Source organism: Megascapheus bottae, chromosome 2, assembly GCF_031878675.1.
Source record: "Megascapheus bottae isolate mThoBot1 chromosome 2, mThoBot2.hap1, whole genome shotgun sequence".
Classification (NCBI taxonomy): Eukaryota; Metazoa; Chordata; class Mammalia; order Rodentia; family Geomyidae; genus Megascapheus; species Megascapheus bottae.
This window is the reverse complement of record NC_143510.1, coordinates 24238110-24265478: the sequence shown is the minus strand read 5'-3', so window position 1 is coordinate 24265478 and position 27369 is coordinate 24238110. Positions and strand designations below refer to the sequence as shown.

The following is a 27369-nucleotide window of genomic DNA, read 5'->3' as shown; positions in this document are numbered from 1 at the left end:
AACATTTTTTTCCTGATGTAAGAGAAAATACTCATGACTGCCATTTGTGTAATAAATAGGATTTTCTTGGAGAGAACCAAAACATCCATGGAATGTCCCCCTTTGCCCAAATAGGAAAATAGAATGAGAGTCTTGGAAGAGGCTTGTGTTAGTATTAGGATGTAAGGCTGGAAACCTCAGCCTACCTCCACAGAGAGTGTTCTTGATCTTTAGAGATGGCTGCTCTTGCCAGCAGTGTTCCTGATAAGAATATGCGATTGTGCAACTCAGAACCAAATGCTTAGATATGTCACTAATAATAAGCCTTTATTATTGGATATCTATTTTGCCAAGAAGATAAAGATATGAGTGTTTATGAGATTAAACATGTTTCAGTGTTCATCTAAAAGAGTGTGGGTGTCCTTTACTTGTTTGTGAGGTTAAGAGCTCAGAGTTTATAAAACTTCTGAGTCTCATGCTTACTAGCTCTGAGGCCTCTAAAATGAAGCCATAGGTGGTTGCATCCAGGACTAAGCTGTGTAACATCTCAAATGTAAGTGCAGTAGCCTCTGGTACTATGGAAGTAGTTGGGGAAATGAGGGTATGGCTATAATTATCCTTCTGTAAGAAAGTCCACATCAAACAAGTTCACTTGCCTTTCCCACATTTGTAAATACTTACATAGCTCTTACCATCCAACTCAGGGTGGCTGCTCTAGGGTCTTATATTCTATTTGCGGGACAGCTGAGGAGAACTGGTCATCAACAAAATGGCCATAGGACACCGGCAGTCAAGAGCTGCCATCGGGGCCTTGCTGATGACTTTAGGCAAGTTCCTACCTCTCTGGCTCAATGTCCTCCTGTGTGAAGGAAGGAGATGTACTAGGTAATATCTAAGTTCCCTTCATACTCTAACACATGCTGGGTATATGACATAAGATCCAAGCCTTTCCACTGCAATTACAAGTCTAGTGAAATGGTTTTGTTTTGGAAATTAACCATAGAAGTATAGGTTTCTTATTACCTGCTCTCCTTTCCCTTTTGTACAAATTATAAACAGTGTGGCTCTATTTACTGAGTACTTAGAATGCACTATCATGTTGCATACCATGTGCAGTGGATAATATTGCTCTCATTTCAGAGATGAAGTTGGGAGGGTTAGGTTCCAATTGCCACCCTTTAGCTGTCATTGAGAACTGTCCGGGTATAAGGAGTGGTACAAAGATGGTGCCTGTGAGGCACATCCACCTTAGTCAGCGGTGGGGGGGGGGGGAAGGCACAGGAAGGTGGAATTGCCTTACTGAACCATTCTAAGGGAAGAGGGGAGAACTCTTGAGAGTGAATTCAGATAACAAGTAGACATGTCTACCTATGGTACAGTGAATGGTACAGAATTTACTTCTACCTCTCTCTGCTTCACTTGTGACCACCTTCTATGGAGTGAAGACACCTCGTGTCCAAGTTCCCTCAGAACTTTTCTCTTACAAGCTGGCTGGATACTAGGCACCCATTAAACAGGGGCAAGTCCAAGGAGATAGGGAACGACCCTCTGAACTCCCACCCCTCCATGCCCCCCAGACTGTGGGGTGTGCAGTCTAACAGATGTCTTGAAAGTGTCGCTGTGTGCATCTCACCTTCCCCTTCTCCAGTGGTGCTGGATGACAGCAAGCGGCTGGCCAAGAGGAAGCTGATTGAAGAAAACCGGGAGAAGAGACGGCGGGAAGAGCTGCAGAAGTCCATCGGGCACAAGCCAGAGCCCACAGATGAGGAATGGGAGCTCATCAAGACGGTGACAGAAGCACACGTGGCCACCAACGCCCAGGGCAGCCACTGGAAGCAGAAACGGAAATTTCTGGTAAGGCTTTTTTCTGCAGAGCTCAGCACTGTCTGTATGCTCGCAGGGCTCCTACTTAACTCAGACTGGCCTCCTAACCCTGGGCTGCTGTGCTCTCTCCTCCATTTCTGTCAGAGATAAACTGTAAGGCAGAGAGAGGGGGGAGAGGGTGGAGAGTAAGAAGAAAGGCAGAAGGGAGGAAATGGAGAGAAGGAAAAGAAAATAGAGCAAGAGGAGAGGTGAAAGAGAGGAGAAAACAATCTTGCAGCATTGTGATTGGAAGCAGGTCTGTAGAAAACATAACAGCCACTTGTATTTGCTCTGGGGTTCACTGATTTTCAAAGCAGTTCCCTAGGCCAGGTGACATTAGGTTACTACTGCTGTTGAGAAGACCAAGTACTTAGCAGAATTTATTACCTGCCAGCTTTCCCTTTTACACTCATTTTCTCCCTCCTGTGACTGCATGGTGACTTACCTTCTGTGCTTCTTCTCCATGGTGTCGTGTCTCTTCAGGACCACCTCTAGGACACAGGCCCCAGACCTCGGGTGTATTTTTATGTGACCAGAGTCAAAATGTTTACTTGGCTTGGAATAATGAATCTGAGTCCAAGAAGACAATGGGCATGGTGGGAAGGAAGCCAGTAGAGAAAACAGACCTTTCTACACTTATGGAACACTGATATTTTATATAGTGCTGTGTAGCTAGGGAAGCCCCTCCTAAGCTTTTCTAGCACTATCAAGTCCAGATGATGTGGTCAATGGCTGGCCTAAAAGCTGATTCAGTTCTCCTGAGCGCAGGCTCTATGTCTGCCTCATTCGCTCAACCGCTTTGCCCAGCCAGGGAGATGTGAAGCCCTATGTGAGCCAGACCTCACCAAGTCCTGCTCCAATCTGATTCTCTCCACTAGGACACATCCGAGCTCCTTCCCCATCTTAAGGGTTGGGGTGATACATTAAACCAATAGAATGATAACTTTAAAGGAAGATTTGGGAAAGAGAGAAAAGCTTACACCATAATTCACTTGCCCTAAGACAACTACCTTCATTCTTGTGGAACTGAAAAGACTATTCCACCTCTGCTAATGGCCTCCTCTGGCAGCAAAGCCTTAGAATACTACATCAGAGTGCTGTCTCCGTCCACCAACCCTATGATAAATACAGAAATATCTCCATATTACAATAAAGCTTCCACACCCAGGGTGGTGGGGTAGTGGGTGCAGGCACCTCCAGTCTGTACTTTGCTCCCTTTTCCAGGCAGCCTCAACACCTATCCAAACCCAAAATACACAAAGATGACCTCTTAATGCCTTTACCTTGCAACCCTGACAGAAAATCCAAAAACATTCATTCTGGACCAATAGGCCCATTCTATCCCCATAGATTTAGGACTTAGAAGAAAGACAGAGTCCTATAACCACTAGCCTAAATCAGAAGAAAAATTAAAAAAAAACATTTCCAGGCCTGTAGTTGCCTTCTGGTTTTACATGATAACCCAGCAGTGGGATCCAAGCTGAGTCCCATGCAGATCAGGGCACACCGCAGACTTCTCACGGGGAATTTTACACCTATTTTCTTTACTCACAGACACAGAATGGATCCATTACAAATCTAAAGTTAGTTTCAGTAGTCACTAAAAGGTGCTTCTTTCCAGACTGAAACATTTACTAAGGAGCCACCAGGTACCAGGAAGTAAATCAGCCACAATCCAGTGGAAGGAGACAAACAGATGATTAGGGTTAAATGAGATAAATGCAGGTAAGTAAGACAATAGTGTTTATAAACTGAAGATGAAGAGAGATTCGCTTGCAATAATCAAATAGTCTATAGAGAAAGGGGATATCTGAGATGACGTTTGAGAAACCAAATTCATAGCAAAATGAACACAGATTTCTCCATTTTCTTGGTCTCAGCAGAGACAGCACAGTGTCAAGAAATGAGAACCAGCCTTGCGGTCTATACTTTTAAAAGGCCTTTGTCATGAATCCAATGCCTAAAGAAGAACCAAGGTAGATAGGCTGATGGCTCACACCTGTAATCCAAGCTACTAAGGAGGCTGAGATTTGAGGGTCGTGGTTCAAAGTCAGCCCAGGCACTTAAGTCTGTGAGATTCTTATCATCAATTAACCACAAAAAAAAAGAAAACAAAAGTGACACTGAGCTGAAGAGCTCAGGGACAGCTACCAGGCTCTGAGTTCAAGCTCCACGACAGACAGAAAAAAAAGCAGATCAAAGAATGATTGCACTAACAAGAATTTTCTCCCGAAAGCTAAGCCACTCTTGTACCTGTCCGTCTTCTTTTACCCATGGAGCTGATATGAAACTGTCCCTCTTGATCACAATATAACCTGTTTAACCATCCACAGTCCACTTATTCTTAGAGACATGCCAGGCAGACCAGAACTCCACAGTCCCATCTGTCTCCACAATGCGTGCATTGCCTTTCCAGCAGCCAGTCAGTCGCCCTTTCAGTGCCAGCCCTCCATGTTCTCTCCCACAGAGAATTCCTGTCACTCTTTCTCCTTGAATCTGGGCAAATCTGATTCCTATTTAAACAATGGATTTGGGGCAGGTAAAGATGCCTGAGTGGCCTCTCACACTAGAGTTTATGTTTTGCTGTTCCCATTTGGGTGTCTTGGAATTTAATTTAACCTCCTCTCCCTCCAAATGTTCGGAGCCCACCCCAAGGAAGTGTAAGCTGACTGTGTGGAAGAAGATTCTGATACCAGAAAAGCCTTCAGTGATCACAGCCTGTACTGCCATCTGACGGCAGCTGCCTGGGAAACTCCAGGCAGAGCCCCACTCTTTCTAATATTGTAGTCAATAAGCTTTGGCATAGTTATATTATCATAGATAATCAGAACAGACTCAATAAATACTTAAAAATTGAACATACAGACCGTATGCTTAAGCTATGTCTAGTTTGCACACTTACAGGTACTCTATGCTGAGGGGTGACTCTGATTGTATATTTATGCCCAAAATGAAAATTGCACTCTTTTTTTTTCTTTTTTTGTTTCCAGGCTTGGCTTGAACTCAGGGCCTGAGCACTGTCCTTGGGCTTTCTTAAGGCTAGAGCTCTACCACTTGAGCCACAGCACCACTTCTGGCTTTATCTATGTATATGGTACCAAGGAATCAAACCCAGGTCTTTGTACATGCTAGGCAAGCACTCTACCACTAGACCAAACTCCCGGCCAAAAATTGCACTCTGGGGGAGTTAGTCCAGCAAACAAATTCAGAATCCTTACCTAGAGACAGCTTTGCTCAATGGTGTCCATGTGCCAGAAGATAATTGTGAACAAAATAGGCTTCTACACATATTTCCTTCATTTTTATGTGATGTCCCATCCTGTTCTCAAAATAAAATTGAAAAGGCTTATGTTAATAATACAGTAATCTGTCACAAGAGATTAAAAATTATATGCTGTCACAAAAGCTAGGAGTACACATTAATGGGTAAGCAGTTTCTTCTCAAAAGAAGCTGCTCCTAAGATACAAATCAGAAAGACTGGTGGTTTAACCTCAATTTTAAATCTATCTTTGGGGAAAATGATACATTGACAAAAATGAGGAACTTATGCAAAAGCCATGTGGAGTTCCATAATACATCAAAAACCATGCTATAGAAATTGTTCCCCAAAACCTTTTAACTCATGCCATATTCTAGTGTCCTACTCCCATCTCTGGGCTTGTGATGACAGAAATGCCCAATTTTACCAATCATTTTGTATATAGACAGTGATGGGGGAAAAAGTAGGCAAAGGAGGCCTGATGCCAGAAAAAAAAAAAAGGAAAGCAATCCTGCTTATTTGGAGGAAGGGCTACTTACCTCTGTGCCTGCCAGAAGCAGCAAGCATGACCCATAGCCTTGTCTGTGAGTCCTCTTACCATCTTTTGACACTATCATTCTCCCCAGTGCATATGCAAAGGTGCAGTGGCTTTGGGTGCACATTCTACCCAAGAAAGAAATCATTGCTTGATTCTTTTATTCCAGCCAGAATGGCACCCACAGAAGGGTGGATCCTGATGAGTGATTCAGCCACATGTGGTCTGCGTGGACAGGTTACAGAACAGATGCAATCAAGCTATGATTTCAGAGAATGCAGGGGAGCCTGAATCACAGGGGATGAACAATGGGCATTGGAACCAGACAGCTTGGATCAGCAGTTGCTTTTTAATTGTGTGTCCATGAGTGAGTCATTTCACCTGTATAAGGCTCAGTTACTTTGTGCCCTTATCAAATGCCCTTATCAGAGTTAAAAAAAACAAACAAACAAGAAAGGATGCAATAGTACCTGGCACATCAACCCCTATCACAACCACCTTCAGGTCTCAGGGAAAGTGGGCCCAGAACTTAGAATCTCCACTTACCTAGGCCCCCTGCCCAAATGCAAGAAGACACCCAGTGAATAAGCAGAGGAAAGGCAGGGTCCATTTGGCCCCAGCCCACTCTGCCTGTGCCAGAGAACTACCAGGTCAAGCCAAGAAGCCCTTGGTGCTAAGCCAGTCACTTGTCCCAAGGCCAGCTGGCATCATTTCCTACTTCTCTAGAACAATTCTGAGGAAACCATTAAAGCTGGCTAGAGAGGCTACTCTGGATTCCTTACTTCACATCCAGTACATCTTCTCTACCTCTACAAAACATATCTCCTTGTATCTCTGTCCATCTGGACTGCAATTCTGTAGTCCAGATCACTTCAGCAGAGCAGAGCTGCTTCCAAAAGCACTGAAATCATGTCATTTTTATAGTTTACTCTCAAGTTTTTTCCCAAGCTACTGATATTTTCAGATCCTTTCTTTGGCACACAATCATGAGTCTCCCCTTGCCTCTCTCATATGAAGCCTTTTGGTGGACCCCTTTTGCATTTAGATTAAGCAAATAGACATTAACTCTATTTCTCCTCCCTTTGAAAAGTTCATCTTTGATGTATAACTACCTCCATGTAAAAAGTGGTATTTGTTTTAACACCGCAGGAGGGACACACGTGTTCAGATGAGGTAGAATTTGTACTGAAATCATCTGACAAGATATCTACATCACAGGACTTAAGTTGGGTGTAGATTGGTATAGGTTCTGGGGTGAACAGATAGGAGAGACTGAAATGGGGGTTTCAGAAGAAAGCAAAGTACAAAGGCAATGGCAAAGTGGAAACGTGTAAGGGAAATTGTGGAAGTGATATGGTATGATCAGCTGGGCTGGCCCAGGACATGTATCTATGGTATAGGAAAGAAGTTAGAATGAGAATTTTAAGAGCTTTAGAGGGAGATAACTAACAGCTTAAGGAGAGCCAAGCTGTGCTGTATTTACAGGCACAAACTGTAGGGGACAGTCACAAGGCTATCCACACCTGATATTAAGCCCTGTTAATTCATAGATTTCCCCTTTTTCTCTATTCCTAAGATCCACTATGTGAAGAAACCTTCATGATATAAAGGAAAGCTTTTACAATATACATAGTTTGACATTCAGCTACTATATTTGCCACTTTCATAATAGGAAACATTTTCCTACCCTGACATAAATGTATCAACAGCAAAGTTTGTAAAATTACATCTGAGATGTTACTTTGGTTAATGTTGCCTTATTTCCTGGCATAATTTCACTTCTTTCAAATCATTGGAGGGCTCACAGGTCTTGACTGAAATGCCTTGTATACCCACAGATTGAATGGATATGATTACAGATCCATATTAACTCTTGAGCATTTCAAAGGACACTGTATTTACCAGTCATATACAATCACATTAGACCTAACAGTATTCTGCCAGGAGGCGTTTGGGTCAGCTAAACCAAAAACCATGTGATTCTTTGGAAGTGTTCCTACAAATATATACTGATGAATTTCTTGCAAAACTCTCTTCCTTTTAGAATGTGTCACGTTCCTCTTAGCAGCCGAGCCTCACAGCAGCCTCGTGAAGTAGATGAGGAGGGAAGCAAGCTCCATGTACATAGTAGCAGGGTTCAGGGAGCAGTGTCACCCAAAGAGCGAATGATATCTCTTGTCCCATGCCTTCACCAGTGGCAGAACAGGAACTATGTCTGTGATTTTTCTAGTCATTCCCTCTGCACCCACAAAAGCCCCAAATCTGGCCTGGCAAGCATGCCAGTCCTTGCCCCAGTCACTTCACTACCAAAACAGGACGGAACTGAAGTTCTGTCTGCTCACTACAACCAAAGCAAACAATACAAATCAACAGAAGACCACCTGGATAGTGCAGAGTGTTTGCTAACATGATTCCTGGTGAGCCGAGATGGGCTTCTCCCATAGCCCTCCAGGGCCTGCCTGTCCCAGTCCATGCTACTATGCTGGCAGCTTAACAGTGAGACTCGCCTGCTCTTCTTCCTACTAGAAGCTAAGGGGCCGTGTGGGAAGAAAGATGGTTGCTGATCGTTCTAAGCTGAATTTGGTCACTGCCAGTCCAGTGTCCTCAGGGTGGCCCCAGGCCAGCAGCATCAGCCACTGTGTCCTGCAAACATAGCAGAAATGCAGCTTCTGCCAGAACAGAACCAGGATGAAGGGCCTGAAAATCTAGGGGATTCTCAAGCCTAGGAAGTTTGGGGCAAGTGAGGAGCAATATCCTGCTTCACTCTTTCCTAGCATCAGTTCCTCCCTTTCCTCCCTATCCCGCACCATGGGTGCCTGAAAGAGACCAGGCCTTGTTCCTGTCTATGGCCGCCACAAAGCAGGCCGTGATCCTCCATGTTCTCTTTAGGGATAGTCACCATGTCCTGGAGGAAACGTGAAGAGAATGGCAAGAACAGTGTGAAGAGTCGGGGAAAGTGCTATCAGGACTGGGCGGGGGGGGGGGGCAGAAAACCCCTCAGAAGGGGGATAAGGGCTCCCAGTCCCTGCCTGCCTGCCCCTTTGGCCCTCAATGAGGGTCACCTGAGATTATGTGCAGGGGCAGCTCGCAAGTCACCACCACAAGTAAGCATTGGCTAGTGGTGTCACAAAGACAGGCAAGACCAAGAGCCACAGAGAAGCCAATTTCCACAAACACCAAAAGTGACAGCAAAGGTGCATCATCAGCTCCAGCTGATTTTTACCTACGCTGCCCATCCCCTTCAAATTGCAAGGTCATAGATTCTTCTTGAACAAGTAAATAGCGGAGTCTAACACTCCCATCCTTCCCCAAGGCTTGGGCAACTCACTTCCCAGCCAGGAGATTTGTCCCCTAGGTGTTCCACAGACACCATTTCAAACTGTGTAACAGCAGAAGGAACTTAAGATCAGATACACGAATGACTCCACAGGCACACCCAACCCTTGACTCCTCCCTCCAATCTACACTGTGCCTTCCTCCCCCCTACTAACATACCAGTGTGCAGTGCTGTGAAAATGTCACCCCAGAATGCATACCACACCTGGCCAAAGCCTACACTCTTTTGCTAGGAGAAATAGAACCTCTAAATCTCTGCCCTCCCTTTTTCTACATTCATATTCTGTCTGTCTGTCTGTCTGTCTGTCTGTCTCTCTCTCTCTCTCTTTCTCTCTCTCTCTCTCTCTCTCTTACACACACACACACACACACACACACACACACACACACACACACACACAGTGTTTTATTTTGTTTTTTTTGTCAATCATGGAGCCTGAACTCTGGGCCTGGTCACTGTCCCTGAGCTCTTCAGCTCAAGGCTACCACCCTACCCCTTGAGCCATAGCTCCATTTCCTGTTTTCTAGTGATTAATTGGAGATAAGTGTCACATTCTTTAGTGCCTGGGCTGGCTTTGAACCCAGCTCAATAATGAATGCTGTGAAAACTATGCCATTTGTTAATGGACAAAGTGGAAATCAAAAAAATATCATAACTAGATGTCAACTCAGAAGTGATTTTCTGCCATGTAAGAAGGACAGTAAGCCAGGCTTCCCTCAGCATGTGAAATCCCTTTTGCTTCTACCCCACAGCCAGAAGACATTGGACAAGCACCAATAGTGAATGCCCCAGAAGGTGGGAAGGTTGACTTGGAAGCCTTCAGCCATTTTACAAAAATCATCACACCAGCGATCACCAGAGTGGTGGATTTTGCCAAAAAGTTGCCTATGTTTTGTGAGGTGAGGACATTGTTTTTCCTTCTGCATTGTATTTCATCATAGCCCCATCAGTTTCCAGCAATAGTGGCTATTGTTTACAATAATTTACATGGCTATTAACTAGCAAGGCTTAGTCATTTGAATGCATAGTCAGTGCAAAGTGAAAATATCTTTCTCTACTCAGTTCACTCATGAGTTTGTCCGAGTGGACAACCTCCAAACGTCCACCAGAAATGTTTGTTAAAAAATGTGAAACTTGGGCCGGGAGTTTGGCCTAATGGTAGAGTGCTTGCCTAGCATGCATGAAGACCTAGGTTCGATTTCTTGGTGCCACATATATAGAAAAAGCCGGAAGTGGTGCTGTGGCTCAAGCGACAGAGCTCTAGCCTTGAGAAAGTCCAAGGACAGTGCTCAGGCCCTGAGCTCAAGTCCTAGAACTGGCAAAAATGAAACAACAAAACTAAACTAACAACTGTTTGCTTGCCAAATACGGTGGCTCATGCCTGTAATCCTAGCTACTCAGGAGGCTGAGATCTGAGGATCGTGGTTCAAAGGCAGCCCAGGCATTAAAGTCCATGACACTCTTATCTCCAATTAACCATTAGAAAAAACAGAATTGGCACTGTGGTTCCAGGGGTAGGGTGGTAGCCTTGACCTGAAGAGCTCAGGAACAGCACCCAGGCCCAAAGTTCAAGCCCCATGACCTACCCCCCCCCCAAAAAAATGTGAAGCTTAAACTGGGCACTGGTGACTCACACTTGTAATCCTGGCTACTCAGAAGGCTGAGGTCTGAGGATTGTGGTTCAAAGCCAATCCGGGCAGAAGTCTGTGAGACTCTAATCTTCAGTTAGCTACTGGGAGGAAAAAAAGCTGAAAGTGGAACTGTAGCTCAAATAGTAGAGCACTAGTCTTGAGCAGAAAAGCTCAGGTACAGCATCAAGCCCTGAGTTCAAGCCCAACGTTTGGCAAAATAATAATAAAAAAACTTATGCATGTGAACCACTGAAAAAGAAAATTCAGTGAGAGGAGGGGGATAAGGAGAATGAAGAGGAGGTTTCCCTGAAGTAACAGACATCATGCCTATGTCTGTGGCATGGACGAAGGTGGAGTCGGGCTTTCCAAGCCTGAATTACGGTGAGCTTCTCTCTCCAAGTTTCCTCTAGAAATGTGAGAATGCCTTGCTGTCACAATTCCCTCTGTCTTTCAACACTTCATTGTTTATGGAAACTTAGCAAATTTATATGCATGATACTTTACCATCTCCAATTTGCAAGAGTATGGGAGGCGCTATAACAGCAAAGACAATTTTAGACTCTTGAGCACCCATCCGCCTTACAACCTTATAATCTTATATACCCACAGAGGGAAATGAACTCTTGCCAAATGTAGTCTCATGCATCTGCAGTTCAAACTGTGTCTGTGGGGTAATTACTCTACTGAGATTCTGCCCACCTACAAAAGAAGGCTGGTATGACACGGAGCCTTTGTGAGCGCTACAGCCATTATCAGTAGAGCAGCCAAACCCCACACTTGAGAACCACTCCGAGTGCAACGTCTCTGCCCATCAGCCTGAATGATTCTGTCCTAAGGAGACAGGAAGCCTGTGGAGGCCTCCTGCTTCTCCCCACTGCCTGTCAGGCCCTTATTGGCCTGTTCTCACAATGAAGGTCTGTGGCAGGTGCCACAGAGATTATTCACCATGTGTTGAAACAAATCTCATCAGGACGCTGTAAACCCCTTAAGAAAAAGGCATTTGGCCCAGTTGCTAAGCCCTGGGTGATCCTTTGCAAATACTTATTCCGCTTTTATTTAAATGTAAACTGGTCATCAAAAGGTTTTTTTAAAAAGAAGACTTCAACTGACTTCATCAATAAGATCTAACTTTGAAGATGGAGCCTGCCTGAGTTTGCATACTTTGTGACAGATAAATTAGTTTGATCCAATTACAAATTTTCATTGCTCTTCTATTCCAGGGGTTCTCAAGAGTACAGTCCATTGCAGGGAGGGGGGGGTAGGAGCTCACACCTATAATCCCAAGCTACTTGGACAGCAAAGACAAAAAGATCACCATTCTAGGCCAGCAGAGACCAACAAAGAAAAAAAAAAAGCTAGCAAAACCCCATCTCAAACAAACAAGCTTGGCATGGTAGTAAACACTTCTTAGCTATGCTGGGGGGGGGGGGGTAAGAGGCTCACTCAGGCAAAAAGTACAAAACCCTTTTCAGAAAAAAAAGAAGAAAGGAAAAAGAAATCACTAAAATCACTAAATTCAAAGGACTATAGATGCCCTTCAAGCAGCAGAACACTTGCCTTGGAAGCTCAGGGCCCTGAGTTCAAACCCCGGTAAAACACACACACACACACACACACACACACACACACACACACACACAATGGGGCCCAAATACCTGCAGCAGAAGTATTACTGGAGAACCTGGAGAAGTGCAGATATTTGTGGGTGGGACTGGTGATTTTCAAGAGACCTCAGTTGAGCCTGAGGAGCTAAAATGGGGAACCCCAGAGCCTTGGGTAGCCAGCCTCTGCCCACACCAGCCTCCTCTCCTCTCACCTGCGAAGTACTTTACCAGGCACAAGATTCCTGCTTCCTGCCATACCTCTGGACAGGAACCTTAGGCTGTAATTGAGGCATTCATGTGGAAAACCTAAATAAAAGCACATCCCAGTCAGTTCTCAATGGGTGGAAGGAGAGAATCTGTGTACAAATCTCAAAATCAAATGACTTTTATTTTGTAGGAAAATATAAGCAATGTGAAACACCAAGGATACTGCTCTGAGCTAGTAAAAGCTGGCAAGCAGCTGGCTCTGTAGAGGAGATTGGGCTTCAGCTCATCTACATGATAACCTATTGGAATAGCTCGAAATCTCTAAGAAAATTTTCCAGAAAGTTGTTAGCACATTTAATGAAGAGGAAGATATTATGTATGATTTACATAAATGAAGTTTATCAAAATTTAGCAACATCCTATTTAGTAACATTTTGTAAAATTTACTTATCCTATTATCCCAAATCCTAATTAACAGAATAAGCAAATGAGCTTACAGTGAGATTGCAACACCAGCAAAAGATCTCATGGTGCTAAGCAATTCTCCTGTCTGGGTTGCTATAAAGAACATAACCGGAAGAGCCATGAAGTCTGCATTCTGGTCTCAAATCTGCCCTTCACTCACTGGGCAACACTGGGAGAGCCTTTTCTATCTCTGAGCCTTGTTTCTAGTCCACATCTGTCAATGATCTCCTAGTACTGTGCCTTTGAGGATACTCAAGAAAGAAACTTGCTCTTAGAAGCACTTAGGGCTGGAAATGTGGCTTAGTGTTAGAGTGCTTGCCTAGCACGAATGAAGTCCTGGGTTCATTTCCTCAGTACCACATAGACAGAAAAGGCCAGAAGTGGTACTGTGGCTCAAGTGGTAGAGAGCTAGCCTTGAGCAAATAGAAGCTCAGGTACAATGCCTAGACCCTGAGTTCAAGGCCCAGGTCTGGCAAAAAGCAGTAATAAAAATAAAAACCTGAAGCACTGTCACTATTAAACCATGAGTCTGCTGCTAAGCTTAGGTGCCACAAGACAAACACTGATGAGTTTAACAAAAATCCTGCTCTCGTACAATTACCACACAGAGGCATACTCCAGACCCCCAAAGAAAGGGGTGAGTGACAGTTTCAGTAGGACATCTCTATCTGGCTTTAAAAAAAATGCAAACTACTAAGATTAAAGTTAGTGAGAAGCACCACCAACTTCCAGCTTAATAAATGGTGGTCCAGAATCCTGCCACCACGCTGGGAAAGGGAGAGGCTTAGGCTCCAGACCACAGGAGGACTCTTACTGCCTGTGACAGGCAGCTGTCCTGTGCTTTGCTGATGTGGCTGTTTCTTTCCAGCTGCCATGTGAAGACCAGATTATCCTCCTCAAAGGCTGCTGCATGGAGATCATGTCACTCCGAGCCGCCGTGCGCTACGACCCAGAAAGCGAGACTTTAACCTTGAATGGAGAAATGGCTGTGACACGGGGCCAGCTGAAAAATGGAGGTCTTGGGGTGGTGTCAGATGCCATCTTTGACCTGGGCATGTCTCTGTCCTCTTTCAACCTGGATGACACGGAAGTCGCCCTCCTCCAGGCTGTCCTGCTGATGTCCTCAGGTGAGTATGGCAAGCTTACTGTGGACAGGGGTGGGGGGAAATGCCTGTGTCTAGCCCTAATTTAAATCATTCAGTAAGCTTTCAATCCCTGCTCACTCTCCTTCAAGGAGAAATGATGGGGTCTGCCAGGGAGCTGGAAACTGGACCAGGGTGTCGGGTATCTGATACTTTTTGCAATTCTCCCAGGGGTGTGGAAAGAAAGCAAAGACATGACATGACCCATCTCCAGCAGACACCACCTAGCCTGTTTTGTGGCCAGCTCTGCCACCTTCTGATTTTATATATTCTAGATAGAAATACGAGTGGCCAAACCACTGCCTGTTAAGTTCTGTGTGTGGAAATCACAGTCACAATTTAGGGTTTATTTTTTTTTAACAATACAAAATTTATGTGCATAAAATATCCAAGATGGCTGAAGTTGAGGAATGGGCCTTTGAACACCACTTCACTCTCCTCTCTGCTCAGCCTTTCATCTTAGCAGGTCATCAGACTTCTTCCACAGTTGTTGGCTTTTGCAAGGGAGTGTGGTGAGCACACCAAAGTTGCAGGCCCAGTCCTAAGTCTCATCAGCCACGTTCACTTGAGCCAACCAGTCCTCACTCTCCTGCCCTGGTTCAGCAACCCACTGCCAGATGGAGTTGTAAAGAAATAGGCAGCCCACCATAGTTCCTTGTCAAAACTGTAAGGGGTGTGTGACTAATTATTGATGATAATGATGATGGTGATGGTGATGGTGATGATGACACTTCTTTGTTGTTTATATCATAGGAAATATACAACATACCACAGTGTGTAAGGGAAGCTAGACTTTAACTAAAGCTGATTTCTGAGCATGATGAACATTCTCTTTGGCTCTTGACATTTCTTTTGTAACTCCTGCTTGTCTGTCTCCATGGAAGGGGCCGTCTTCTGATGACACAGATGTGTTTAATTCCACTGAATACAGGAATAAAATTGCACCCACAAGTATACTGAGAGTCCTTTATACTTGAGAGTCATAGTTCTTAAAATGATCTAGAAATGCATTTGTTACAGGAAATTCAGTTACAGCAGACTTCTTTAGAGCAGTGGGGTTTTTTTTCAATCATTGTTTATGACAAATCTCAAATAGTCGGACTAGCCCAATGAACCATCTCGGAGATTGGTGGATGGACCCTATGAAGGGACCCCTTTCTTACCTTTTGTTTCCCACCCTCTTATAAACCTCTACTTCTGTGCATGCAGAACCACTGGGGACTGTGTCTCCAGCACAGAAGGCTGAGGAGACATTTAAGATCTAAACCAACATGGCCAAGCACCTAACTGAACAATCCATCTAAGTCCTCTGACTAGAAGAACAGCTGCTGATAGTCATATGACATGCTTATACATTTTAAATAACCCTATCCTACTTAGGGACATTTTCAATAGCACTGATAGACCAGAAAAAAAGATCACAAGCAAGATTTCGTACACTTGACAAATAAAGCCTACATGTTAGAACACAAAAGCTACAAACACCCCCAGCCTTATCTTTTTTTTAATATTTTTTTTGCCAGCACTGTCCTTGAACACTTTTTGCTCAAGACTAGCGCTCTACCACTTGAGCCATAACACCACTTCTAGCTTTTTCTTTGTATGGAGTCGTGAGGAATTGAACCTAGGACTTCATGTATGTTAGGCAAGCACTCTACCACTAGGCCACACTCCTGGCCCAGCAGCCTTATCTTCTAAGTCAGTGCTCTGTCTGGCATTTCCATTATAATTTTTTTAAGTAATAGGATGCTAAACTCAGTACCTCACACTTGTGAGACCAGTACTTACCTAACTGGGATTACAGATATGTGCAACTACTTCTGGCTCTTTAGCTGAGATGATCTCACTAACACACACACACATACACACACAGACACACAGACACACACACACACACCCCATAGGAAAAAAATTCCTCCATATTTCTGTTTTCCCAGTAAGATCTGTTGTCTTAAGAAATAAAAGTTCATCTTTCAAATGTTGCTTTCTTCACAAACCTGTGTAATGTAATTTGCACACCAACAAAATGTCAGTCCATTCTCTCTCCATCACTTATATGACCATCTCATCTGTATGTCTTATCAAAACAGAATTTTAATGCCATAAAATCCAAGCTAGTTTTTCCTTTGGAAAGAATATATCCAAAGCAACATTATGTTGATTTCCTATTGGGATCAAAACTTAAAGGAATGCATGGTAAATTCCTGCATGCTCAAAGAAAGACAGGAAAAGAAAGGGAACAATCAACCTGAGTGCTGGTGGCTCACACCTATAATCCTAACTACTCAGGAGGCTGAGACTTGAGGATCATGGTTCAAATCCCGCCCAGGCAGGAAAGTCCATGAAACTCTCATCTCCAGTTAACTACCAGAAAACCTGAAGTGGCGCTGTGGCTCAATGTGGTAGAGTGCTGAACAAAAAAAGCTCAGGGACAATGCCCAGGCGTTGAGTTCAAGCCCCATGACCAACAAAAAGAAAAAAAACAAAGGGAACCACCAGATCCACAGAACAGTATTGTCCCATATGTCATAAAGGCCATATGGGGTTCATGTAGATTCAGAGGGTGGTAAGAGACATTCACCCTGCAACCTCCTTTTACACAAAGCAGAACACTATGTAGTATCCAACTACTACAGACCCTCCAGCAACTGGACTCTCAACACTTGCAACCGTTTTGGGTTTTTTTTAATTAAAAGATTTTAACACTGATTTTTTTTACATCATCTTTCAAATGTCAAGTTTCACAAGTATTCAAGAATGGAATCTCTAGATGCAATCACTGGCACATAAATTTTAAGAACAAAATTAAAATTAAGCTGAGCCCTTGTATGTCACAGATACATATCTATCTATATCAATCTATGCATCAATATGTCTATAGAATATATGCCCATCATGGACTTATGTCTATATAGTTATATTTATATTTCCAAGTTTATGTTAATGACCTTGAGTAACCGAGCATCCTTTTGATCAGTGCTGCAAAGAGCCAACTGATGATAACTGAGCAGGAGAGCATGCTTGCTGCCTGGTTTGAGGAATTCAGCAGGGTTTTTAAGTGATTTTGCTATCCAAGGGCTCACAGCCTGGATAATCCTGTCTGAACAATAGCATCAGTCCTTCTCATGTTATCCCTTTCTCATGTCTGACACATGCAGTGGAGAGAACAGGGGTTTTTAAGACTAGGATTATTTTCCAGGCTTTCTGTGGTCATGGTTTTCTTTGGTTTCCCACTGGTACTTTCTCTTCTCCATACAAGGTGATTCTGGTGTGTCTCATTTCACAGTCCCCTCTTTTCAATTTAGTTCCCCAAACCACCATACCACATGGCTGCCATTCTACAAAAGAGACAGTACTCCCTCCTCTGTGGTTTCAGGTTCATAGTTTTAATTACTTTTAGTCAATCATCCAAAACTACTAATGAAAAATTCCATATGAAAGAATTTCAGAAGTCTTAAGTTATGTACCATTCTGAGTATCATGATGGAAACTCCTCCTGCCTGTTTTCCCTCTCCTGGGATATGAACCAAGATTTTATGCAGAGTATTCATGCTGTACACACTACCTGCCCACGAGTGGCTTAGTAGGCATCTCGGTGCTCACATCCACTGTATACTTATCATTGTGCATCTACTCAGATAACAATTATTTCACTAGCTACTCAGGAGGCTGAGATCTGATCATTGCAGTTCGTAGCCAGCCAGTGCTGGAAAGTATATGAGACTCTAATCTCCAATTAACCACCAGAAAACCAGAAGGGTCGTTATGGCTCAAAGTGGTAGAGAACTTTGAGCAAAAAAGCTCATAGACAGCACCCAGGCCCTGAGCTCAAGCCCCATACCTGACAAAAAAATTATTTCCTTTAGCAGTGCTCCCCAAAGCACAAGAGTATTAACGTTGGCAATTTGCATATGCAAATTTTTAAAAGCAGGCAATCACTGTATCTGAAAAAGTAGGTTAAGGTTATTTGGGAAAAGAGAAACCACATTATATTACTTTTTTTGCCAGTCCTGAGGCTTGAACTCAGGGCCTGAGCACTGTCATCAGCCTTTCTCAAGGCTAGAGCTCTACCACTTGAGCCACAGCACCATTCTGACTTTTTTCTATGTATGTGGTACTGAGGAATTGAACCTGGGTCTTTGTGCATGCTAGACAAGAACTCAACCACTAGGCCAAACTCCTGGCCCTATATTACTTTTATTATAATATGTTGTAATTGTTCTTTACAGTTGCTCATTGCTATTATGGTTAATCTTTTCCTTTCCCCAATTTATAAATGAAACTTTATCAGAGGTGTATATGTATCAGAAAAACAAACAAACAAAAGGTGCATCAGGGCCTCCATGTTCTCAAGCCATCTACAGATTCAACCAACCACTGGTGGAGAATATTTGGAAGGGAAAATGCATCTATATTAAGTGAACATGCACTGGCTTTCCCTTCTTGTCACTTCCTTAGCAGCTAAGTAGAAAAGCCTTTTCCATAGCGTTCGTGTTGCCCTCGATCATAAGTAATCCAGAGATCACGTAGGGAGGATATTGAAAGTCTTATGCAGAGCCCCACACCATTGAGGGACTTGGTTATCTTCCCACCTGGTATTCAGAATGGAGCCCCATGGAATCCAGACCTCCTGTGAAGTCTGCAGTCTCTTCTCACTCCTCCCATTGCCTCTTCGTTGCCAAGTCTGTCTGTCCTCTCTCCTGGGCAGACTATGGAAACTCAGAATCTTGTCCCTCACTATGCAAAAATGTGCCAAACTGCGTTAATCTAGGAAAGGGTGGCGGCACCTTTCAGACTGAAGAAGACAATGATCAGCATAAACTAGAAACACTTACCTGAACCAAGCACTGCCACTCCCTGTAACTTCGCCCCTGGGTGCCAAGTGCATAGTGCCTCCTGCCCATCTCTAGGGGTCAAAAAATCCGAGTTCTTCTCACCACCCTCTAAACAACTGGACCTGGACTATATCTGCCCCTGAATTCATACTCTTCTGCTTCCTTCCCCTCAGATCGCCCAGGGCTGGCCTGTGTTGAGAGAATAGAGAAATACCAAGACAGTTTCCTGCTGGCCTTTGAACATTATATCAATTACCGAAAACACCACGTGACACACTTTTGGCCAAAACTTCTGATGAAAGTGACAGACCTGCGGATGATCGGAGCCTGCCACGCCAGCCGCTTCCTCCACATGAAGGTGGAATGCCCCACAGAGCTCTTTCCCCCTTTGTTCTTGGAAGTGTTCGAGGATTAGACTGGATTCATTCTCATAATTCCTACAGCACTGCTGGGTGTCATTTCATTCCATTGCCTAAGCTCTCTGTTTCCTTGTTTCTTTGTGTCTGGAGGGAGCGTGTAAACACAGGTACTTGTCACTATTGCATTTACTTCTCTTGTCCTTGGATGTGAATGCTTTGGAGGTTTCACAGCAGTGGAGGTAGAGGTGGGGTGGGGAAGGATCATTTCACCAGCACCAAGCCATCACCAGCTCCCACCTGTCCTCATCAGAGACCTAAGTGAGCCAAAATGGCATTGCAGAAGACTAAAGAAGCCTGAAAACCAAGACAATTTAGTTAGACTATCTGATCCTGATTCTTTCCAGGGCTCAAGCGAACAGAACAGAGATCACCTATCATCAGTTAGATGTGACCGGTAGCTTTGTAAGGGAAAGATTCACACTAATTTCCACTCTTCGGGAGCATGTTGTGTTCAGCATTCTTCCTCCCTCCAAGAAGGAGGAATGTACAGGACTATTTGTGTCCTAACATATCAGCCGTCCTTTCAATTATCATTTTTTGTAACTATGATTCAAGTTTCACCAGTGGCTCCAAGGTATACAGGAATTTGACTGGTTGGGGCCACAGGAAGAAAACTTTTTTTTCAGTGAGCTCCTCCCCCAAATTAGGAATCTTTGGTAGTTTCCCAAAATTCTCCTCACAGCAGAAAATGTTCAGGAAGACTTGTCCTGTGGGTTTAGGCTCCCCACATTCCCACAAAAATCAGACCTATATCTAGGGAGGTGCCCATTCTCAATCGCATCTGGTCTGTCTTCTGTCAAGGTCCTGAAAAAACTTCCCCAAGCTGCATTATTGCTGAGCTAACCGAAGATTTCTCTGTGGATCAAATCTTCTAATCAAGGAGCAATAGAAAGTTGAACTCCTTAGTCTTGCTGGGATGAATTCTGGGGAGAGATTAGTGTAGGTGCATCTAAAGTTGAAGGAAATGCAGGGTTCCTGTATAGAGGCTGGATGATGCTGTCCTCTGCTCTTACACCCTCAAGCTCTTTGCTTTGTTCTCAGTCCCCTTTCCCATCAGATTCTGAAGTACTAAATAGCTCGACTTTCTGACACTGGTCATGCCGATGGCCCTCCCATCCTTTCAATAATGTTACCCTGACAGATACTCAACAGGGAAACTCCTGTGGACTACTTATGGAAACACTCTCCCTTCCATGCCCAGCTTGCCCACTCGAATGACCAATGAGAGTAGTTGTGTCCAGAAAACAAATGGTGACACATCATCACTTTAACACCAGAAAATGGGCAAAGAATGTACCCATGCAATTGAATGTATCTCATTCTTCACCGGCATAGTAGATATGAACTATTCCTTGCCTGCCTTTTACTGCCTTATCCTGGAAATATTGGGGAAAATAAGCCATATCAGTGAGAGTTACCTACAAAGGAATGAAAGTCACTGTGAAAACCAAGTAGAAATTTTAATTTCAGGTTTAGTGGGGCATAACTGGAGAAGTCAGGGTGCCTGCATTCTTGTTTATGCTCTGTCAGCCAGTAGATTCAGGACCTTAGGTTGTTTTTGTTTTTTGTTTTTAATCAGAATAAGTTATGGTCTCCAAAATGCCTACTGATCCTCAATATTGTATGAAATTATGTAAGGGATATGTGGTTCTTTTGATGATTTCTTTCCTGTTTAAATATCTAGCTTATTACACAAAGGGTATGGCCCCTTCGCAATTAAGAAACATATATATATATATATATGACACAATATTAATTCACTCATCAGAGGAAGGCAGAATGGCCTTGTACAAAAAGGACCAGCATTGAAAATCCCAAGTGTGATTGGAAACAATTGAGGAGGGGTTGTGGGGTGGGGATATATTTGATGCACTAAATCACCTAAACTGGCTTCTGGAGGAAAGGAAATGAGAAAAACAATGTGAAGACATTCAAATGGTAAGAATGAAATTCATCGGCAGAGTGCCTGCCTTTGGTACCTACAAGTGCTGGCTTCATTTTTGTCTGGCAGTCTCCTTCCTTGCTCTGAGACCATCTTGGCTCGCTCTGTGAACTCTCCTTAGGAAACTCTGAAAAACACTCAGCACTCTACCAGGAATCAAAAAAGTTTGCTATAGGAGAAATATTTTCCTCCCAAAGGGAAAGGGGGGAGAAGCCAGCAGGTGAGTTGCTGAGCAAAAGCAGAAATTCCGAGAGCATCGGAGTTTGTGGGGAAAGTTACTTCATCTGTTTCTCTCCAGCAACATCACAGGGCTGAGGATTTAGCCACTGCTGGCCCCTGGCCAAATGGCTGGCACATTAGATATCAACAATCCATCCAGCCCCAAGCAAATTTTCATCCTCAGCTTATTGAGCAACTGCCTTTAAATAGGCAAACGGCTGGTCTAGAAGCCTTGCTGAAGGCTGAGTATTTCGTGCTGAGTAGAACAATCGAAAGGAAAAAGTATTAAGGACTCCAAGAATCCTGACTGCTGGAAGGAGGGACTCCATTCATTCCTTTTGAAGCTAGCAGGGATACTTAGTGCATCATAAGACTCCATCTTATAACAGGCAATCAGATTAAGGGATTTATTCTGACTTACTTTACTCTTTTCTCCTTACCACTGTTCAGACTTTCAAATCAAGTGTGCACTATAGTGGGGAAGACATTTCCCCCCATTGATGGGGGGTTCTTTAGAAATCACTTATTTTTAGGGATGAGTAGGAGTTGGTGCACACACCACACCTGTTATGTGGGCACGGACATGCGTGAACAGGTATGTTTGTACACTCGGATATACCTTGCTCTTCAACTTAGATGTGAAGAATTGCTAGAATCTAACAAAAGATCTTTCCTTCTTTCTGATTCTGCCGAAAAAGAAAAAAAAAAAAAAACCACCATCACGTGCTGCCTCACTGCTTTTTCTAGTCACCGTCCTCGAAGACGCGCTTGACCTGTTGACACCTCAACCCAGCCCAGCGCTGCCACCACCTGTGCCCTCAGGGTCACCACCTCGGTCTGCAGCTCCATCCTGAGACCGGGCTGCCTGGCCCGGCTCTGCTCTGTGACAGGTGTATCGGCCTTGGCCTCCCCCTCCACACAGCTCCCCATAACTCCCAGACAGCCTCGTGGCCCTGCAGAGCCCCTGAGAGCATGATGTTGTTATGTGACACCTTTATTCTGTGGAACTCGAACCTGTTCGTGTCATATTGACCATTTGCTGCATGAGTCATAAATTATGAAATCGGTCTTATCATGGTTTTTGAAATGTAGCCAGTGTTTATAAGGCTAAACCTTTTTTTTTACATGAACTTAATTTAAGTGGATAACCAAGCCTCACTTCCTCCTTAAAAGGAGAGTGCTGGCAAACATTTGAATCTCTGCCCTTTCCAATGGTGATGGCATCAGGTTCTAAAATAAGCTCATAATTTTCCTGTTATTTTAATAATATGGAAATATTAGCATTAGTGCTTCTTTTAATAGTGACAGGCTATAATCTATATGTAAATTTTATAGAGAAGAAATTTTATTGTACTGTGATGTAGATATTTATTATCCAGGTAAGGATTTGCCCGGTGTGTATTTTTTACAATTGAAATGTTTCACTTTCATCTTTAAAAAAAATGCATTAAAAACACACACAGTTTTTTAAAAAAAAAACAGACTAGGGAGGAAAAGAAAAAGGTTTGGCCTTATCACAGAATTTTTAACTGTGCTGTATAAATATTTGCCGATGCAAAAAGTGTACATTTCTAGTGTGTTTCCACATTACTTAATGCCGCCTTCAAGAGCAATACTGTGCAGGTAAAATGCTGTTTGTGGCTTTCTGTTGCTCAGCTCACACTGACTCCCCTAGTGCACAAGACAATCAGAAGCCTGTGTTCCTCGGGGCTCAGGCATCTCTCACAAAGGCTATGGGCACAGTGGAAGACAGGAGACACTGTTTGCACACATTCTGGATACAAACACTATCGGGGCGTGATGAGCTGACATGATGATTTATGCCATCTCTTTCTCATGAACCCAACATCTTTAATGTGATTGTACAGCCAAATTAGTTCTCCCTACTTTCTTCAGACTTCTCTGAAGTCTGAGACATTCCTCCACCTGATAATGTTTTCATGCCCTGGGGAAAAAGATCAGAAAAAAATGCTATGGAACAGAGAGGTTTACAGTCTTTGGAAGATGTGTGGTTTGCAAACAGTGTCAAGTGATACTGGTAGATTGGTTATATATATTTTTTTCAGCCTAAAACTCTGTTGAAATCTGTGATCAAAATGTTTTAAACTATCCAAAAAGGAAATTTGTATATTTGGGGAAAACAATGGATTTTTACCTAGCTTTTGTATGCAGATATTAAATTGTAATTATGAACATAGTGGGCATAGATAAACTCGTAAGCTTCAATTCTACAAAAGAGAAAAAGAAAAAAAAGAAAAAGCTTATATGGATATACTTTCCTGCCTCTTTCTTTAAATATTGTTGCTCTCTACCTAGACATAGAATTGCCTCCTCTTCCCGCCTCTGATGCTGCCACAGGTGGAGAGAAGAACCAAGGAACACACCAATTAGGACAAGTAGATTCAGTTGAGAGAGAGGGCCCAGGGGAGAGGGGTGGAGCTGCTTGAAGATGGTCCCTTTGGAAGGATGGGCCAAGAGGTTTTAGTAATTCAAGGATGACATTCGTTTTCATATATCAGAATATCCCAGGACACTACTCATAGAATCATACCAGCAGCAGTTACCAACATATATTTCAATTTCGATGTCTTAAACATATTATTTAGGACTCTTCACTGGATCAACCACATTACAGAATGGTCACTAAATGACCAGTCCTGGACCATGCTACAGAACCAGAGATCAAAAGGAGGAGGAAAAGCAAGGAAGAGTCCCCATTGACAAATAGCCTTCCAGATGCAGAACCTATTTTTGTAATCCATCATATGAGATGTGAAAAACTTGCTAAATAAAAGAGAGAAGGCTCTAGCAGAAAAAGCCTATCCATCAAACCACCCCCAAAGACTCCAGAGAGACCTACTTCTCTGTCAGGCTCTAAAAACCCTTGGGGGGGTCCTAAGAAGCAAAATCTGGGTGACAGTGACCAATGTGATTTGGATGTTGTTGCTAGATCTCCTTAATATTATAAAGAGTTCCAAGAGACAGAGTCTGGGCCTAGCTGTACTGCCTGGGACAAAAACAGGAACATGCTACCATTACTCCTGACTTATCCCCAAAACCAAATCCATATGTCTCTTACTTTCATGATCCTGGTATTGAATTTCCATTTTTTCTCAAGTATTCATTTTGCACATTTAAGCTATTTCTATACTTGCTCAGCTCCTGTAAATTCAGCAGCCTTACACATCAGGATTTTCAATCATTTAATAAGGAAAACCATCCAGGGAATTGAGATGAGAATGCTTATAAGAGTTGAGATGGGAGGGCCGGAAGTTTGGCCTAGTGGTTAAAGTGCTTGCCTAGCATGCATGAAGACCCGGGTTCGATTCCATGGTACCACGTATATAGAAAAAGCCGGAAGTGGTGCTGAGGCTCTAGTGGTAGAGTTCTAGCCTTGAGAAAGTCCAAGACAGTGCTCAGGCCCTGAGCTCAAGCCCAGGATTGCCATAAAAAAAAAGAGTTGAGATGGCATTCTAGCTCGTTCTAAGATAGCCAGCTGCCAGAAATCAATGTTAGTCAACATCAGCTCAAAAGAAGAACTGTGTCAGTCTGGTATGGATGGCTGTAATACTAGCTACTCAGGAGGCTGAGATCTGAGGATTAAAATTTGAAGCCAGCCCAAATAGGAAAATCCATGAGACCTTTGTCTCCAATTAACTACCAAAAGCTAGAAAAAGAAGCCGTAAGTGGTGCTGAGGCTCAAGTGGTAGAGCTCTAGCGTCCTTGAGAAAGTCCAAGGACAGTGCTCAGGCCCTGAACTCAAGCCCAAGACTGGCAAAAAAAAAAAAAAAAAAGAGTTGAGATGGGAGGGCCGGGAGTTTGGCCTAGTGGTTAAAGTGCTTGCCTAGCATGCATGAAGACCCAAGTTCGATTCCTTGGTACCACGTATATAGAAAAAGCCGGAAGTGGTGCTGAGGCTCTAGTGGTAGAGTTCTAGCCTTGAGAAAGTCCAAGACAGTGCTCAGGCCCTGAGCTCAAGCCCAGGATTGCCATAAAAAAAAAGAGTTGAGATGGCATTCTAGCTCGTTCTAAGATAGCCAGCTGCCAGAAATCAATGTTAGTCAACATCAGCTCAAAAGAAGAACTGTGTCAGTCTGGTATGGATGGCTGTAATACTAGCTACTCAGGAGGCTGAGATCTGAGGATTAAAATTTGAAGCCAGCCCAAATAGGAAAATCCATGAGACCTTTGTCTCCAATTAACTACCAAAAGCTAGATGTGAAGCTCAAGGGATAGAGCACTGGCTTTGTGCAAAACAGCTCAGTGAGTTCAAGCCCCAGTGAACAATAAGAAGACAATGATGACAAGGAGAAGGAGGAGGAGGACAGGAGGAGGGGGAGGGAGAGGAGGAAGAGGAGGAAACAAAGGAGAAGGAAGAGGAAGAAGAGGAGGAGAAGGAAGAAAGATCATAATTACTGTGTATACAGGGAAATAAAGCTTCCCATTGTAACTCAAGGCATTCAAGCAAAGCCTAGTCTATGGGCAGACAATGAGGTAAGAAGACTTAGGACACCATAAGAAAGGACCCAGATGGCATTATCACTGTGTCCTCAGTGGGTCTCTCCCTGCTTTGTTCTCCCTGCTGCTGTATCTTACCTTCTCCATAAGGGAACATGTGAGGTAGACCTTAGGAGCATCTGACTTCTCGATCTTCTTACTTGGAATGTATAATTATTTCCTAAAGATAATGATCCAAAAAAATAAAGTCTACCATCTGTCACTCCAGGCTTTTTATTACTTTTAACAACCATCCAAGCAGCTCCTGTGAAAACCTTCCCTGTAGCCATGAATCAGACTGGCTGATATGAACCATTAGCAGAGACAAGGAGGTGCCAGAATCAAAGAGCACAAATATGACTCAAAATATAGCCAATAAATTCTAGGACAGTCTGACACAATGGGGACATTATGGTGTCTTTGGTTTATCAGAATGATGTTGAATACCACAGTAGTTATTAAGAGTCTCCATCACAAAATGAATTTCAATTTAATTGCCTCAGGTTGAGACTGCACATTGGTTGTTTGCCCAGGCATAAACTTATTTTGACCAAAATTAGGCTTAATCAGCTTAACTGGGTAATGGTACAGCCAAAAACCATAGCCAGCAGGCACTGTGAGTTGCTTCTCCAACAATTCATAGGTTAGAGATGAACTTCTAAAAACTGTCCTGAGATGAATTAATCCCTCTCCTGCATTCCAGAATACTTTTATTCAATGCCATGAGCAGGTACTGTAGAAACATCTCTGGGCACTGAAGAGTGTCCTGTGATACAGACTGCTACCTTAAAATAGGCAGAAAGCCCCTGTAAAATCTCAGAAGCTTCTGCATGGTTGCCTCACAAAGCTTTCCAGCCAAGAAGAGGGCTTATTTTGAATGTCTTTCAAACATGGTCATAATTCAATTCTGACCACTCTAAATTACTATGGATTACATATAGGACAAAAATGTGCTAGTACAACTTTTTCCTCTAAATGAGGAAATCACATATTTACAAGAATTGATGACATCCAGTTTGACATGAAAAATAATTTCAGACACAATCAACTAATCATCTCCAGGAATCTCTCCATTACACTTACTACAATATTTTCTTTCTTTACAAAAATAAGAGCCCAAGCTCTCTCTGGAGGGAAAAAAAGGCAGAAGTATATCTTGTATATAGAGAGATACTGAGGCAGAGGTGGCAGAGAGGAATATATCTGGAAGTGTTGTGTCCCCAGCATAAATAAAACTACTAATTTCAGCAATTCAGAGAAAGTGATTTTCTTTCTCCCTTTCTTTCTTTCTTTCTTTCTTTCTTTCTTTCTTTCTTTCTTTCTTTCTTTCTGCCAATGCTAAGGCTTGAATCAGGGCCTGGGTATTGTCCTCAATCCAGCTAGAAAGTGCATTCTTAAATCCAACTAACCCTGGGATTTAAGGAGGTAATGACA

General features: G+C 43.3%; 1 protein-coding gene across 8 annotated transcripts in view; it reads left to right on the top strand.

Annotated features, from left to right (window-relative positions):
• The window catches only part of Thrb (thyroid hormone receptor beta), a 349517-nt gene extending 326600 nt beyond the window's left edge, over nucleotides 1-22917 (top strand). For all 8 annotated transcript variants that reach the window (XM_090322288.1, XM_090322280.1, XM_090322256.1 and 5 more), the window contains 4 exons: nucleotides 1628-1833; nucleotides 9727-9873; nucleotides 13750-14008; nucleotides 19032-22917. In XM_090322288.1, coding sequence (XP_090178414.1) covers nucleotides 1628-1833; nucleotides 9727-9873; nucleotides 13750-14008; nucleotides 19032-19273 — 854 coding nt within the window. In that variant the 3' untranslated portion in view covers nucleotides 19274-22917. The remainder of the gene's footprint in view (nucleotides 1-1627; nucleotides 1834-9726; nucleotides 9874-13749; nucleotides 14009-19031) is intronic.
• The last annotated feature ends 4452 nt before the right edge of the window (nucleotides 22918-27369 follow it).